Source organism: Salvia miltiorrhiza, chromosome 1, assembly GCF_028751815.1.
Source record: "Salvia miltiorrhiza cultivar Shanhuang (shh) chromosome 1, IMPLAD_Smil_shh, whole genome shotgun sequence".
In the NCBI taxonomy this organism is placed as follows: Eukaryota; Viridiplantae; Streptophyta; class Magnoliopsida; order Lamiales; family Lamiaceae; genus Salvia; species Salvia miltiorrhiza.
The window spans coordinates 43,942,691-43,961,184 of NC_080387.1; the positions used below are offsets into that span (position 1 = coordinate 43,942,691).

At 35.7% G+C, this 18,494-nt stretch overlaps 1 protein-coding gene across 1 annotated transcript; it reads right to left on the bottom strand.

Moving 5' to 3' along the window:
• Nucleotides 1–10,968: 10,968 nt before the first annotated feature.
• LOC131026226 (uncharacterized) lies at nt 10,969–13,303 on the bottom strand. The gene has a single exon (XM_057956011.1). The coding sequence runs from the start codon at nt 12,921–12,923 to the stop codon at nt 11,298–11,300; it is 1,626 nt and encodes a 541-aa protein (XP_057811994.1). The 5' UTR covers nt 12,924–13,303; the 3' UTR covers nt 10,969–11,297.
• Nucleotides 13,304–18,494: the final 5,191 nt, after the last annotated feature.

Here is an 18,494-nt window from a genome sequence, read left to right on the forward strand (position 1 = left end):
CCACCATTCTCAGTATCTTCCTTAAGATACTTATGAACATCATTACCATCCTTATGGTGAAATGTTTGGTACATATCCCCCAACATTTTCATCGCATTCTTTATTGTCTCACTATCATCAACTTCAACACTTGGCAACTCAATTTCTCTATGCTCATCAATATTTTCTATAACAATTGGTTGCTTGTAATCACCACACATAGCAACCAATTCATCTTCAACATCACCTCAATTTGAGGTGATGTTGGATCCAAACCCCTCTCCATTTATCGAAGTCTGCAACCCCCTATCGCCACCAACGGTCGCCGATTTCACAGATCCGCCGGCCGCGGTGATGAAGGAGTACATCTGCTCCGAGTCGCAGGAGTCTCAGGTGTACATCGCCTCTATGAGCGGTGTGCCGAAAAAAATTTGCTCAAGTTCGCGAGAGAGATTAAATAAATTCTAATAAAAGTTTTATCGTTATTTATCTCTTTCATCTGATTCCCTCCCATGTTTCTCGCTCATAAATAAAAACTAATAAAATAACATTAATATTGTGAATATATTAGAAAGTCACTACAATCGGTATTCAATTTAAACCTACATTCAGCCCCAGCCCTGGGCCTAACCCTCAATCAGGCCCTAATTTTTTTATTTTATTTTTGTTGTTATATAATAAAAAATTACACACACATTGGGCCTCAATGAGTAAAAAAAAAAAACGGTCCACAAGCACACAATCATATTCAATTAAAAGGCCTTTTTTATTGCCTAGTAGGGCTGAGCATAAACCGAACCGGACCGAGAAAACCGACCGAACCGATCATTTATGGTTCGGTTCGGTTTTGTTATTTTTGGGTCGGTTTTCGGTTCGGTTTTCAAATGTGAAAACCGACCATGTATCGGTTCGGTTTCGGTTCTTCGCCCATGGTTCGGTCGGAAATCGAACCGAACCGATATATATATATTATTAAATATATTATTTAATTTAATATACTAAATAGTAAATACATTAAATCTATTAGATATACCCTAAATCTATTCTCATTTCTGGACTTCAATTAGAAACCACCCGCCGCCTCCCCTTTCTCTAGACTATCGGCAGCCTTCCTTCCTCCCCACCTCAACTGCGGCGCCGCGCCGGGCACCACCAACACTCATCCTTCGCCGGCGACTAGCAGCAGGCCAGCGCAACCGCACAGGAGCCCACTTGGGCCATCTCTTCCCCGTTGACGCAGTAGCATACCAGCGCCACTCCCGGCTTCTCCTCCGCCGCCAAGATCGACGCCGACGCCGACTAGCAGCAGACCGGCGCACTCCTCGACTTCTCTTGAGAATGAAAGCAAAAGGTATCGAGCCAAACTCCTATACTTGTGGTTCCTTAATAAGCTGGATGTGCAAGTATGAGAAGATTGTGGATGCGGCTGCCTTTATTAGGAAAATGGAGGAAAATGGGTTTCTTCCAAGTGTTGTGGTTTATAATTTAGGGATTTTAATGTTTTTTCAAAAAAAGTAAAATTAAATAAAATAATTCGGTTCGGTTACCGACCGAAATCGATCGGTTTCGACCGGTTCGATTTTGGTCGGTTTTTGGCCTTTTAACGGTTCGGTTCAGTTTTACCATTTTACAATTCGGTTCGATTTCAGTTTTTATAAATCGGGTCGGTTCGGTTCGGTTTTGAACCGATGCACAGCCCTATTGCCTAGAGCCTTGAAATTTCCGAAATAGGGTTGCCCCATTCATAGATCCTTTTAAACCATCTCTAATGATACCTCCCTATTTTAGACCACATGTAATAGCAACCTTTGGAGCATAAGGTCGACCACCACACCACATAGAATAATAGGAAAAAAGAAAAAGAAGAATAGATCATGGGCAGACTTCCCATGGTCTCAACAAGACCGACTCCAATCATAATGTGTTGTTTTTGTTTTTGTTTTGTTTCGTTTTTTTTTATATATGTTTTTCCAATTACTTTTAATTTTTTTATATTTTTTATTTATTGTTTTTTGTTTTATTATATTAATTAATTTTTAATTTCTTTATTTTTTTTATTTATTGTTTGTGTGATTTCGTTTTCGTACTCCGATTATTGTAATTTTTATAATATTTAAATGTTTGCATTTTTATTATTTTGCCCTTTTCTGAATTTTTATAATTATTCATATTTTTAATATAATTTAACATAATTAAAATATTATAATTAAAAATAGTAAGAAAATCATTGTATAAGATGTTGTGGTTGGATGATTGGTGTGGTCACTGATAATCCATAAAACATAGGTGCAGTTGAGTTGGATATAATATTGATGATGTGGAAGAGACATAAATTAATTAAATATTGAAAAGGTTGGATGGTTGGACGGTTGGGCCGGTCACTACTAGGGATGTCTTAAGGTTTCGCTGACATCGTCTAGACATGTCACCCATATTCCTTTTATACTAATTTCACCCCAATAATACCTCCTCAAAATAAATTTTTTGCCGATATTATTGTTGATCCATTTTTCACCCAATTTCAATTCACTCAATATTTATTCACATTTTATTTAATTTTCATATATAAGTATTTTTTTTATAATTCAATATAAATTAACGTGATATGTTTTTTGGTTAATATAAAAAGAAATACAACAAATCAACAACAATCTAAAGAAAATAAAATAAAAATAAATACTAGCCAAGCATATTAATAATAAAGAATGGAATGGTAAAAATAAAGGTAACGAAACAAAATAATGAAAAAATAGTAACGCATGATAAATAACAGATAAAAGAATAATGATAAAAATAAATAGGAAGACACAATAAATAGAAAAACAAATAAAAATTCATGAAAAATGTTTAGAAAAAATAGAATGACAAAAAAAAAATGAAAGAATAATTGCACGCCGCACACCAAGTAAAGAAACAACCACGTAGAAACAGCCGAAAGAAGAAAATTTGAAAGAAGACAAAGGTAAAGAAAAATAAAAGAAGAAAATGATAGAAAAAGAAAAAAAAAAGTTTACCTCGTCCAGTGTCAGCGTTCCAAGAGCACTAACTCTATCTCTTCTTTTCTCCAATTGCCTCCCCAAACTAAAACCCCACAAGGGTAATTTTGGAAGTTTCATCCCTATTACACTGGAGATGCTCTTACAGCCAAAAAACATTCAAACTTTGATTTTTGAAAAATACAAAAATAAAACTCAAATTCTCCATGGCCAACATCCAAAACACAATCCTCCATTCGATCTTTGGGATTGAATCCTATACCAGGGCAGCACGAATGTGGATGAAGTCTCTGATGCCGGGATTGGCATCGAAAGTGGATCGGAGATGAAGAAATCTCTCATGGTGATGATATATTCAACGAAATGGTGGCACGCAGACCTCAAGTTAATATAAAATTCGACAGTAATAAGGCTATGCTTACAGCTTATTAAGCCTTTGGAATGAGTTAAGGTTTTTGTGTAGTCATTCGCCACTTTAGGAATGGAAAATATTGCATGATATGTTGCGATAAAGGTCGTAAGTCCGAGAAGTCCACGAAAAGAGTAAATTGTCAAACTCGTATTAATGTTATCAAACAGCTTAATGGAAGATGTCTAGAATTTCTACAGATCACAATCACTCACTTAATCGCAAAATGTCTCCGTTCATGGCTGGATATAAGTTTATGACAACGAGCATGAAAAGACAATTAGAAGCCTTTGACCTTGCAGAATTACGAGAAACAACGTACATGTCCCCATGTATGCACGTGTTCTTCGATGGTTACATCGCTTTGATAATTACATTGAAGATGGTTTTAGAGCAATATGAGATTGTTATTATCAATAAAGTGAAGAGAAAATGGAACGAAACTATAAAACAAAATGTGTCTTCAAGTGTCGTATTTCAAACTTCACTTAGGAGAATGAACTCGGGAAGGTATACATGCATAATATAATGGATTTGTTACATATATAAAAATCAAGAAGTTGTGGCAATATAACGTAACACACGTAGATAACTATATTGATCACAACATTACCATAATTGAAAGGTACGATGTACTTGAATTAAGCATCATCAACGTTCATTTTTACAAACAATTCAAGTTCATAGTTGAGTATCATCCTAAAGGGGACTATTTTGATTGTGAATGTCATAAGTTCGAGTTGAAGGGAATTTTATGTTTTCATATCTTAAAAGTTATGGTTATGAAGGACGACATTCGCAAGATCAAGTTTATTATTATTAAATTGAGATTTTATATAAAAAGAAAAAGATAATGTAACCAAAAAACCCTTGAAAGCACAAGATAGCAGACTAATGAACTGAGCCTCGAAAAAAAAGAGCTCGTCAATCAAAAGAAATCAACAAAAGATGCCAAACAAATATGCCAAGAGTGCCACATGACATCCTAGAATGAGCGAAAAAATTCAGCACTCCAAATGTTTGATAAAAAACCTGAGCTGCAAGTTCAAGTTCATTATGCAAGTTATTATGTTGAAATTTATTGTAGCCATGATTTTGGTTTTGAATTTTACAGTTCATAATGTCAAATTATGATTTTGAAATTTTTTATTTTGAATATCCATGTTTGAAATTGATAGTACCTCTGACTATAGAACCATAAGAAATACAAATACCCGTGCGCATTTTCACTATGTCGGGAACACTAATCGGAATTACGAGTAAGAAGCAAGACAAATTCATCAAATTAATGGAGGAGATTTTATGAGTTAGTTTTGAACGTATTACGAGGTGTTGTCAAACAACAGGCCAAAGCTCAAGCTACGCAACCTAAAGAAGCATGAATTACAAACACGATGGATCACATTGTTGAACGATTTCGAAACTACAATCCGCCACGATTCGATGAACTCGATAGGTTGTTAGTAGTAGAAAAGTGGTTAGAAGAACTTGAATGAAATTTTCACTTATATCAAATTGTATTAACGAACAGAAAGTAAGGAGTGGTCGTTGGTGCACTATGCATGGACAAAGAGCGGCTCTTCTTAATGGTTCGAAGTGGAATGGTATATGAATGAACTAAAACACAACAGAAAGAGAGGGAATTCAAAAATATGCATCTATAAATCTGCATATTCAAAGAGAGTTTAAATGATTTGTTAAATGCTACTCATACCAACAAGATGTGTTTAATTATATCATGAAATTAATTTGTAATCTTTTTAACCTCACCTTTGAACGAGACACTCTATTTCATAATACACTACAAAAAAACGCGGAAATAGCGACGAAAACTACCGACGGCGGCGGCGCCGCCGGCAATTACCGACGGCACGGCGGCGGCAAAAACGGCGACCCGCCTTTTGACTATTACCGGCGCATTACCGACGGCAAAACGGGCCGCCGCTAATTAGCGGTGGTTACGCCGTCGCTAATTTAAATATATATTAATATAAATATATATTATTTATTACCGACGGCAATTGCTGTCGGTATTTACCGGCGGCAACCGGCCGCCGCTAATCACCATCGCCGGTGACATCCGGCGATAGCACCACCGCCGTCCGGCAAAAATTACCGACGGCATTTTTCCGCCGCTAATGACCGACGACAAATTCTAATTACCGACGACAAATGCCGTCGGTAATTAATTTTATTTTTTTTATTTTTTTTATTATTATTTTTTTCATTTATCATCTAATAAATTGATCAAAGATAATAATACAAAAACATTAAAATTAAATATATATTGAAATACAAGTGAAAATTTAAACATTGATTATTACTAATCTAAGATTATTACTAAGAATTCAAGATTCTTAGTAAGAAACTTATAATTATAACTTAAGAATGTTAATTTGATTATTGATTCACTCATCAATCATCACTAATCCAAGATTCTTAGTAAGAATCTTATAATTATAACTTAAGAATGTTAATTTGATTAGTGATTCACTCATCAATCATCACTAATCCAAGATTATTACTAAGAATTCAAGATTCTTAGTAAGAATCTTAAGATTATAACTTAAGAATACTAATTTGATTAGTGATTCACTCATCAATCATCGCTAATCCAAGATTATTACTAAGAATTCAAGATTCTTAGTAAGAATCTTAAGATTATAACTTAAGAATGCTAATTTGATTAGTGATTCACTCATCAATCATCACTAATCCAAGATTATTACTAAGAATTCAAGATTCTTAGTAAAAATCTTAAGATTATAACTTAAGAATGTTAATTTGATTAGTGATTCACTCATCAATCATCGCTAATCCAAGATTATTACTAAGAATTCAAGATTCTTAGTAAGAATCTTATAATTATAACTTAATAATGCTAATTTGATTAGTGATTCACTCATCAATCATCACTAATCCAAGATTATTACTAAGAATTCAAGATTCTTAGTAAGAATCTTATAATTATAACTTAAGAATGTTAATTTGATTAGTGATTCACTCATCAATCATCGCTAATCCAAGATTATTACTAAGAATTCAAGATTCTTAGTAAGAATCTTATAATTATAACTTAAGAATGCTAATTTGATTAGTGATTCACTCATCAATCATCACTAATCCAAGATTATTACTAAGAATTCAAGATTCGTAGTAAGAAACTGGTGCGTCGTTTTACACCAAAAATATTCGGCAGTCAGCCAGTATGCCCACATTGCGCAGACAGCAGCAAGCAAAATCGTCTCCCAAGGGATCGGTGAGAATTCTCCTAAAATCCAACCTGCAAAGAAACTCCAGAAACGAGATTTATAGGGAAAATATGAGAAAATACTAAATCTAAAAATAAATAAATAAAACCTATAAGAATTGCAAAGGTTCTAATCCTAAATAAATAAATAGAAAATCCAACAATTAATAAAAGAATTCCAGCAATCAATTAAGTCCACCATAGCTTAATTATTCCGATCATCGATGCAAAAATAACTTTAAATCATGCAAACAAACCAGTTATAACCATCGAAGACGCTTCTGACGTGATCTTATTTCTCCTTAATTATTCGGTAACCAGGAAGACGCTTCACTAATTACTACCCTAATCGACTGACAACCGTAAGAGACGCTCTATAGGTTTAATGAGCCGACAGCATTAATATCTAGAGAAACCCGATTCAAAACCAATAAACTCTGACGCAGGATTATTGAATTAAGACTGCTTTTCCCTTGACCCTGATGTGTCAATTTACCACTAATCAAACCTAAACCACAATTACGGATGGCCGATTTAATTGGCTGTATAATTAATTCTAACCCACTAAATATTGCGCACTACCTAATGGATTAAAATAATTAATGACGATAAACATAGAGAATCACAGATGCAAGCATAAAATAAAGTATAAGAACAAATTAGATCTCACAGAATAATCTTGCTAGTGCTTCCCTAATCGTTGCTGGAATAAACGAAATTAACTAAAACTCATACAAAAATAAATAAAAATAAATAAATAAGAAATTGCGAAGAAGAAAAAAAATAATAAAACTTGAATTGAGGAACTCCAAAATTTCGTCCCAATGCCTGCCTCGTTCTCCCAAAGTAAGTGGCGTGAATATTGTGTGCTAAGTAGTATATATATATATATATATACTCCCTAATATATGTTAAGGAAATAACTAAACAAAACCTAATATACTAAAACAAGCTAAAAGTGGCGCACAAGCCCACAACTAAAAGAATAAAAAGGGCCCATAAATAAAGGTCAAAGTAGCAGACCCAAACTTCTCGCCACTTCATCTAAAATTAATTCAGTTCAGATATTCAAGCGGTATGGGCATCCCATCCAGTATACGCGCACAACTTTAAACTCTTCAAAATTCGATCCACTTCTCCAGAACCTATCAAAAATCATTAGGAACCACTTAAGATCTGAAAACATACCAAAAAGATGATATATAATACCAATCAAGCAAATAATTCTCACAAAAACACCCAAAATATGCGTATAAAATACGCCCAATCAGAAACTTATAATTATAACTTAAGAATGTTAATTTGATAAGTGATTCACTCATCAATCGTCACTAATCCAAGATTATTACTAAGAATTCAAGATTCTTAGTAAGAATCTTATAATTATAACTTAATAATGCTAATTTGATTAGTGATTCACTCATCAATCATCACTAATCCAAGATTATTACTAAGAATTCAAGATTCTTAGTAAGAAACTTATAATTATTACTTAAGAATGTTAATTTGATTGGTGATTCACTCATCAATCATCGCTAATCCAAGATTATTATTAAGAATTCAAGATTCTTAGCAAGAATCTTATAATTATAACTTAAGAATGCTAATTTGATTAGTGATTCACTCATCAATCATCGCTAATCCAAGATTATTACTAATAATTCAAGATTCTTAGTAAGAATCTTATAATTATAACTTAAGAATGCTAATTTGATTAGTGTTTCACTCATCAATCATCCATAATCTAAGATTATTACTAAGAATTCAAGATTCTTAGTAAGAAACTTATAATTATAACTTAAGAATGTTAATTTGATTAGTGATTCACTCATCAATAATCACTAATCCAAGATTATTACTAAGAATTCAAGATTCTTAGTAAGAAACTTATAATTATAACTTAAGAATGTTAATTTGATTAGTGATTCACTCATCAATCATCGCTAATCCAAGATTATTACTAAGAATTCAAGATTCTTAGTAAGAAACTTATAATTATAACTTAAGAATGTTAATTTGATTAGTGATTCACTCATCAATCATCGCTAATCCAAGATTATTACTAAGAATTCAAGATTCTTAGTAAGAAACTTATAATTATAACTTAAGAATGCTAATTTGATTAGTGATTCACTCATCAATCATCACTAATCCAATATTATTACTAAGAATTCAAGATTCTTAGTAAGAATCTTAAGATTATAACTTAAGAATGCTAATTTGATTAGTGATTCACTCATCAATCATCACTAATCCAAGATTATTACTAAGAATTCAAGATTCTTAGTAAGAATCTTATAATTATAACTTAAGAATGCTAATTTGATTAGTGATTCACTCATCAATCATCACTAATCTAAGATAATATTCATAGTAAGAATTCAATATTGTTACTAGATTGATAAAAATTAAAAAAATTAAAATAAATTAAAATAATAAATAAATATTTTTCCGACATAAAAATAAGGACGGAAACGAGCCAAATTCCTAATTAACAACATTTTTTGGATATCATCTCGACATATTCTAAGGTTATGAATATATATGATATTGTATATTGAAGTAGACTTTAAATGAATTAATAGGTACTAGATATATCAATAATACGGGTGTTCTGTACTGGTGACCACTCGAAAAGAACTTCAAGGTTAAGCGTGCTTGACTTAGAGCACAACTAAGATGGGTGACCGACTGGGAAGTTCGTCTAAATTATGCAATACTGTATAAATACGAAAATAAATTATGGATATATAATAAAATCAATAAAATAAAATAAAAAAATAAATTAAAAAAAATTACCGACGGCATGTTGTCGTCGGTAATTAGCGAGGGTATTTTGCCGTCGGTAATACATCGGCCAAGACCGGCGAGTGCACCACCACTGTCCGGTGAAAATTTCCGACGGCGATCTCGCCGCCGCTAATTAGCGACGGCATTTGCCGTCGGTAATTTTCCGGCAACTCTTCGTCGTTCAACGGCGGCATTTAACGGCGGAAATGCCGGCGGCGTTGCCGCCGTTAATTGCCGGCGGCGGCCGATCGCCGTCGGTAATGGCGTTATCGACGAGACGATTAGCGACGGCGAGTTGCCGCCGGTAACGCCGTCGGTAGCCTTTATCACCGGCGGCCGTGCCTTATTACCGACGGCTACGTTTTTTTGTAGTGATAGCGTTTTATTTCACATTTCAACTAGATTGTTGTCACCAGGGGCGGAGCTAGGGGTGGGGCAGGGGGGTCACTGGGCCCCCCTGGGATTTTAAAAAATAGTAGGTATATTTTCGTAATTTTATATTAAAAATAAAAAAAATATGATTTTATCTTCATCATTATCGTATTGAGTTATTTTATATTGTAATCGATATGTAAGCGTTAGAATTGGAGCTTACGTGGATTAGCACAGACGTTGTCGTTTTTGTGAGGCCCAAACGACGTCGCTTCGTACAATTTTAATTAAAAAAATCTTCAAATTAGAAAGGGATGTATCTTGTATTTGCGCCATAATTTTCAATATTTAGTAATTTTATTGCAAACTATATCGTAAAATCAACATTACGTGGAGAATTAATCCACATAAACTCCAAAGTCAACAATTCGATAATCGAAAATCCCAAGTTTTATCTATCTTGATTTTTTAAAGTTGTTTTGTATGAACTTGAAAATTTGTTTGAAATGTATATTTGTAATTTAAATAATATTTATAATTATATTAATGATTACTCCACAATTTAATGCCATGTTTGGCTTTAAAAAACTGTTCACAAATTAATGCCCTGTTTTGCTTTTTGTACCCTTTTACTCTCCTACTTTTTCTATATTTACTACCATTTGCCACTAATGGACCCACCTCCAAACACCTTTTTCACTTTTATATTCTATATTTACTACACTTTATCACTTTAGTCAACTACCTTTATCACTTTAGTCAACTACCCTTATATTTCACCACAACACCTTTTTCAGCTTTCTTAGTCTCCGTGCCCACACCCAAATAGGGCATTAAATTGTGGACGGAGTGAGTATTATTTATTTTTAATTTATTTTATTTTATTTTTAATTTTAATTTAATTATTACTTTTATTTTTAAAAAAAAATGGACCCCTCTGAATCAAAAGTCTGGCTCCGCCCCTGGTTGTCACATTACAAAATCGCGCACTCAAAATGACGTGAATATATAAGGAAAAATACTAAAATACACCTACCAATAATTTCACAATTAGAATTAAAAAAAAAAATCTCTTGTGCTTCTTGTCCTCGTCTAAAATAAAATAAAATAAAAGTCAATTCGGACGCAATAGATACAATGTTCACCAAACTTTTTAAACTCAAAGGCAAAAGTCAATGAAATCTGCGGAAGATTGATTGATTCCATTCAAACATACATGTAAAAAAAGTCTCCAGATATAAAATCAATGAGTTGTTGTGATCTCATGATAATCATCACCATCATCCTATAAACTATAAAGAATCAAAGAATGTAAACTGAACCAAACAATACTTCACTCCCTCTATCACACTTGATAATGAATATGCAAATTAATTTTCTCACCTTAACTTTATCAACATTACAAACTTAATTTTAATTTTTTCAATTTCAATTTCATGCAATGATTAGGGGTAAAATTAAAGACCACTTGTTTTGACGGTAGTAGAAGAAAGTATTGCTCTTAAACCTCAACAGTTGTCTGATTAAGCGCAGTGTAACGCCATCTCTCCTTCTCCACAAAATCAGCATCCAAAAACCTAGCAACAAACGCCCAAAATCTATACACATCTTCGAAATTGGTCAACATCCCAAGCGAAGCCGACACCACTCCCACACCACAATCCATCTTCTTCTTGTCTTCTCCGAAGCATATGTTTTTCAAGAATCCAATGCTGAGAGAGATGTTGTTCCGATCAGCCAGCTTCTGCACCAAAACGGGCTCAACCATCTCCCCCTTCCAATCGCAGACGTTGAAGGCGAGGGCCGGGCCTCGGTCCAGCCTGACCCTCGGCCCGTAGAGCGTCACCAGCGGCAGCCCGTTGCCCGAGTGCGGATGCCGCAGACTCAGCAGCGCGTTCACCACCCAGTTCACCAGGTACCTCAGCCTGCTGCTTATCAGAATCAGACCTAATGTGTCCGCGTGATCCAGCCCGCGGAACTCGATTAATGCATTCTTGTTCCCATGGACCTCCACTATCTCCGAGGATGGAACTTCTTCTGAGCTGGATGACGGCGTGCTGTGGAGCTCTTCATCAATGGCGGAACTCCTCGGTGGTACGAGGTTGATGATTCCCATGTTTGTGGAAGACTGATTCAACACCGAAATGCTGGATTTCTTGACGAAGAGGCAGCAGAATCCGGAGGGGTTCTCGCCGAAGATCTTGAAGAAGGAGCAGATGAGGAAATCCGGCTGGAAGAGGGAGAGGCCTAACGTCTCCATTTCCTTAGCCGCTAAAGCAGACGCATCCAGCAACACGTGCCACCCATTCTCCCTCGCCAGATTCATCCATTGATACGAATATCGAGCTCCGCTCATCCTCGATTGGAGGGGGAACGCCAGCAGCCCGCGGTTCTTGTTCATCAGAATCTTCCTCAGCTTCCTCGAGTTCACTCTCAGTGTAGGCCAGGAAAACACGGCGGACTGGGGCCTGCCGCCGCGTTTTCCGGCGGCCTCCACCATCACCTGCAGCGCCTCGTTGTCGTAGTCGTAGAGGCTGACGAGGTTTTGCTGGGACCCGAACGGGTACGACTGCGCCAGGAGCTTGAATGCCGATGACTGGTTAGCCGTGAACACCACCGAGTAATCGTCTTCCGATACATTCATGTACCTGAAGATCCTCCGCTTGGCCGCCGCGTGGAACTCCTGCTCCTCGCCGCCGTAGAGGAGGTAGGAGGTGAAGTTGGTGGAGCTGTAGGCGAAGTCGAAGAACCGCTCCTCCGGCGGCGGCGCGGACGTGGAGGCCGGGAGGAGTTTCTGGGCGTAGGAGAATAGGCCGTGGCCGACGTAGTCGAGGCAGACGTGGTTGGAGAGGTTGAAATGGTAGTATTCCTGAGCTCTGATGCTGTCTGCGAGCACGGAGTTGAAGTAGTTGGGGAGGGCGTCGCGGAGGCTGGAGAGCAGCTCCCTCGACGAGGGGAGCGACTCGTGGTTGGTGAAAGTCGTGCTCGGGTGGAGGGTGGAGAGGATGGCGGAGACGAAGTCGCGGCGGGGGGCCGCGGCGGACGGAGGGGCGGGACTGTGGGGATTGGCACAGCAGCTGTTGAAGCATGCTTTGGATGCCTCTCGAATGCAATTTGATGATTGCATTTTAGGCTTGGAGTTTGTGGCTTACTCATAAATCCGATGCGTTTGGACACTTGGATTTCGAATTGCCTTGTTTTCATCCTCCTTAACAATTTCTCTTTTCAAAAGTTGTGTAATGGGATGGCCAGGTTGTCTCATGAGAGCTGTGCTTGACCAAGTCTTTCATCTATCACTATGTTTGATTTCGGATTTTCTTTTACTTTTGTTTTCTTTGATTCTCAATTTTTGTTGGCTTTTCCATGTGTCGATTTACAGTGATTTGGAAAATTTACTAGTAATTCCATTTCATTGGTTTCTATCACAATCGCATTATTATCAACGTTTCTGCATCATTTTGCAATATATTGATGACGTTTACACGAGATTTTGTTATTTTGCAGTGTGTTTCATCTCATATTCAGACCAAGTGTGAAGAGTTTACTAACAATATAAAAGTTGTTAGAAAATAGTCTTTGACCAGCTGAAGCATACTGATTTTCATTTTTTAATTTTATCCGAAAAATAAAGAAAACATTAATATGACCAATGACTTCGTATAGTCCACTAACAGATGGTGTTAAAATGGGATGTACGCTTTGATAAATAAACAAAATTAAAGTTGATATTGACATTATTGCTTTTGTGAGATGTAAAAAAGGGCAAAACAACAAATAAATAAAGGGCGAATTGGAAATTCTGATGTGGCCGGCACTATCTCTGCTGGCCAAGAAATAGACTTTTTCCTTTTAAATTTTGTGACTAGGCAGAATTTTAAATTAGGGCCCTTCAAAATGGATAATAAAGTTACATAAAGTCAATTACTATTATTCAGTTTGTATCGTTTATAATAAGGTCCCCACAGGAAAAGCAGTTTCACGGATTTGATAGCTATAATATTGACATACGGTATAACGTTCCCATTGTATAAACCCAAGTAGGAGTTGGGCTTGAATATTTCGTTATTTATGAGTTTGAGATAGTTCGATAAATACAGATTTTTTTTTTTGGCCTTGAGATAAATACAGATTATTTCGACACCCAAATATTGATCCAAGATAGATTTGAAAATATTTTTAATTCAATATGTCATTATAAATAGTAATTTATCGGATTGCATTTTGAAGACACAAGCTTTTATTAGGTTAGGTTAGTATATTTCCCTATTTTCTAACCCATTGATTTAGATGTTCCCCGTAATTTATTTGATCGGACTTGAATCCCTTAAATGAGATTTTATCATTATTATTTTAAGTTAAAAAAAGAAAAGAATTGAGACTCAACTCCCATCACTCTCACTCATCCTTGTAAAGAGGGGGTCTTTCTCTTGTAATAAATGAGATAAGTTTGTTGCGAATTTGGGTTTGAGCATTGAGGCTCTTCCATGCCCGCCCCCTACATTATTTTAATCCATAATGACTACACTACTAAATCTTTACTTAATTATAGTAGTACTATACTCCCTCCGTCCTACTAACCACGACTCCTTACTTTTGACACAGTTATTAAGAAGAAGAGTGATTAAAAGAGAAAAATGATAGAAAGTGATGGATCCCACATTTTTTTGTGAAATAAAGGGATTTCTTTTTTTAAAAAGGGTCATTTGTAATAGGACAAACTCAAAATGACAAGGGGGTCATATTAAATGGGACGGATGGAGTATAATTTACAAAAAAAAATTGCCTCCAATCACAAAATTCTAGCTTCATCTATAAATTAGGTTTGACCCATTACTTAAAAAAGAAAAGTTTTGAGATCGATGACTTCTTTACCTACTCCACAAATCTTTAGGGATACGTCCAGTGGAGCTTCAAAATATTTTCAGTTCAATCATTAAAAAAAAATACATAAAACGTATAAACATCTTCATTTTAGTGTACAAAAGCCTCCTCATTGCATCTCTATGTCAATAGGTACCATCTACCTTTTTTCCTTGGATCGTTGCTTTCCGAAAGGACCTTCATTAGTACGAAAAATTGATGAGTAAAGAAGAATGGTCTTTAAAAAGGAAGTTTAATCTCTCTTATGAATAATGTAATTAGAGTTTCTAATGTTAAACTATCTCAGTTATTAATCCATTAATAAAAAAATTATTCTTTCTCATTTATAACTCATTAACAAGAAAATATTAATTATAACAATCTTGTGTTATAATTAATTAATAGCTCTCAAAACTAAAATCATAACCTCGAATATTTTTAATAAATTATGAAAAAATTTAGTTATAATTAACAGCCGCCCGGCCCGGCCCCTACATATTTAATCCATAATGACCTTTACTTAATTATATAATAATTTATTTCGTAAAAATTGCCTCCAATCACAAAGTTCTAGCTTCATCTATGAATTAAGACCGACCCATAAAAGAAAAATTTTAATATAAATGACTTCTTTACCTCCAGCACAAATCTTCTAGAAACCAACAACTCCTGAAAGGGAAAAAAAAAAACTATGCAGCCACATTGTGGCCACCTATAATTTAATCTGATGAGAATTTTTTAAATTTATGTAATTTATTTTTTAAAAATAAAAATAGGATTTAGTTATTTTATTATATTCTCTATATTGTACTTTTTTTTACATTTTTTTATTTTTTTAATAAAAATAAAAAAATTACAAAAAATTAACTACAATGTAGAAAATACAATAAAGTAACTAGATCTTATTTTTATTTTAAAAATTAAGTTTAATATATTTTTTAAAGTAATTTGTGGGTGGTCACAATGTGAGTGTTTAGCATCACTAAAAAAATCATATTTTTCAAGAGCAATTAAATATATTTAATGTGTCCTAATTCATCCATATATAAATAGCATTTATTATTCCGTGAAACTCAGGGAACCTAAACTTGCCCTATGGAAAGGCTACTGAGGGACCATTGGTGAGGTTAATTAGTTTTTGCAACAAATAAAATGATTCGTGTGGTTTAGATTATTACAAGAAACATGAAGTGAAGCTGCCTTGAAAGTTTGGCAGATGTGGAGTTAATGTTGGGATTGTTGACCGCAATACTCATGGCTATGGCTAGTCATTTTCAATTTTATTTCCACAATATATATATATTTGAAAACTCCACAATATAATTTTTGAAAAGTGTATTTTACTTTTCCTTTTAAGACATTCAAACGATTACGATCTCTTATATTATTATGGAGGTTTAAAATTGGGTTAACAGCCAGAAAATACACGAAATTTCACCAAATTTGTATTTTACACATGACCTTCAAAAATAGCCTCAGAATACACAAACTATTGATTTTGTTGCAATTTGCACACGGCGAGAACTCCGGCCATAATTAAGTTGACCGGCAATGACGTGGACTATACGCGTGGCTTTTTTATTGTAGGTGGCAATACGCGCGGCAATTTAATTGATCTGGAAATACACATGTCATTTTTATTAAAAAAGAAATTAAAAAAAAAACAAAAAATCATCTCTCTTTCTCAGAAATCACAGCCGCATCTTCTCCTTCCTCAAGCTTTTCCATCACCGCCGGCCAGCTCTTCCACCAAAATCAGGCGTCGGACCTCAGGCGCAGCAACAAAACCCTCCGCAGCTTCTTGGAAAAAGGCGTACGACAGATCTAAAAACAAGTCTCTCTCTCTCTCTCTCTCTCACGTTTTTGTTTCCGACCATTTGTCCATTGCACCACCGCCTCTCTCCTTTTTACCTCTGACCTCTCGCCGGAGTTGCAGGAATCGAGAGAGGGAAAAGGAGAGAGGGAGAGGGAAGGAAAGGGAGATCGTTGACTGAGAGAAATGGGTAGTTGTGGTTCTGGATTTGGAGGTTTTGCAGGGTTGGCGGCGATTATAGGGGATGTGGGGATTTTGCATAGTTGGCGGTGAATTGAAGGTGTAGGGCTCAGTGGTCGGCGGCGTTCGTGAACGGTGGTGGTGGAACGCGGCGGTTGGAGACAAGGCCGCGTTGTGCGGTGCGGTGGAGGTGGAGGTGGTGCTCGGTGTCTGAAAAAGGCGGCGGATCTGGGGCGCTGGCCTGTGCGGTGCGGTGGAGGTGAAGGTGGAGGTGGTGCTCGGTGTCTGGAAAAGGCGGCGGATCTGGGGAGCTGGCCTGAGCAGTGGTGGCAGGGTGCGTCGGGGTGGGGCAGAATGTGGCGCTGGAGTGATGAGAGAGGTGGGCGGAGAGGCGGTGCACGGTGGTCGACGGACCGCGCTGGAGACGGTGGAGACCAGAGGTTGGCTACGGCAGACGGCGACGTTCTATTTTTTGATTTTTTTATTATTATTTAAAAGAGCTTGACAAAACAACGTCGTTTTACTACATCGAAAAATCGTCCACGTCAACAAAATCCGACAGCCACGTCACCACCGATCAAGGTGTTAGTCAACGCGGGTGCAATTTGCGACTAAATTAAAAGATAATGTATTATGAGGCTATTTTTGAAGGTCATGTGCAATATGCAAATCCGATGAAAGTTCGTGTATTTTTCGGCTATTAACTCTTTAAAATTTAAACTCCATTTCCACTTCTCCAAGTCAAATAAAGAAAAAGTATATTTTACTTATTAATCATTATATAATATTTCTCCAAGTCAAATAAAGAAAAAGTATATTTTACTTTTTAATCATTATATAATATGGTTTGAGATTCTTATCCTCTTTTTAATTCATAGTCCTATGTGAATTAATGACATATTATTAAAATGAAATTTTATAAAAAAAGAGAAAGAAAAAACAAGACCAAAACCAAAAAACCCTTGAAAGCACAAGAGTTGCAGACTAAGGGCCCGAGACCCGAAAAGGAGCTCGTCTATAATAAAAAGATCATCAAAATAGTCTAGCAACGAACTAAACCACATCACAACCTAAAAATCGAAATCCATTTCATCCGCCCAACTTCTGCTAGCTATATTATTCATAGTACGCAGGCAATCGTTATTGCTATGATGAACAACATAATCTCGCGGTTGATAATCCACATCTACTGAATTCCTGAGGCGACCTTTGATGCTATCTTCAGCAGCCTGTTGCACGTGCTCGCGTCCCATACCCTTTGGACAGGGACGGAGCCAGGAATTTTATATAAGGGGCTCGAGCCTTTTCAAAATCCAAAATATAAAAACTTGATATATATTTAATTAATATTAATTCTAATACTCCCTCCGTCGTTCACAATAAGTGTGGCGTGGATGGAAGATGTGTATAAAGTGAAGAAAATGACCCATTAAGTTGATTTGTTATATAATTAACAAATGGTGTGTGAAATGATTTTTTTTGTAAATAGTGTATCAATGAGGGTAAATATATAAAGATATACTCCATCTGTCCCACTAAAAGTGATTTGTATTTCAATTTGGGTCGTCCCACTATAAGTGGTCTGTTTCCATAAATGGAAAAATTTAACTCTATAAAAAGTGTAGGTCTCACCACTTTTAACCAATTTACACATTCTCCTTAATTTCCGTGTCAAAAAGTTTTGAGTCATTTATAGTGGGACGGGGGGGGGGGAGTATTTCCTAAAATGGAAAGACCATACATATTGTAGACAGACAAAAATGGCTAAAAGACTACACTTATTGTGGAAAGATGAAGTAATATTTTTCACACAATTTATACATATTTTATACATGTACATTTAAA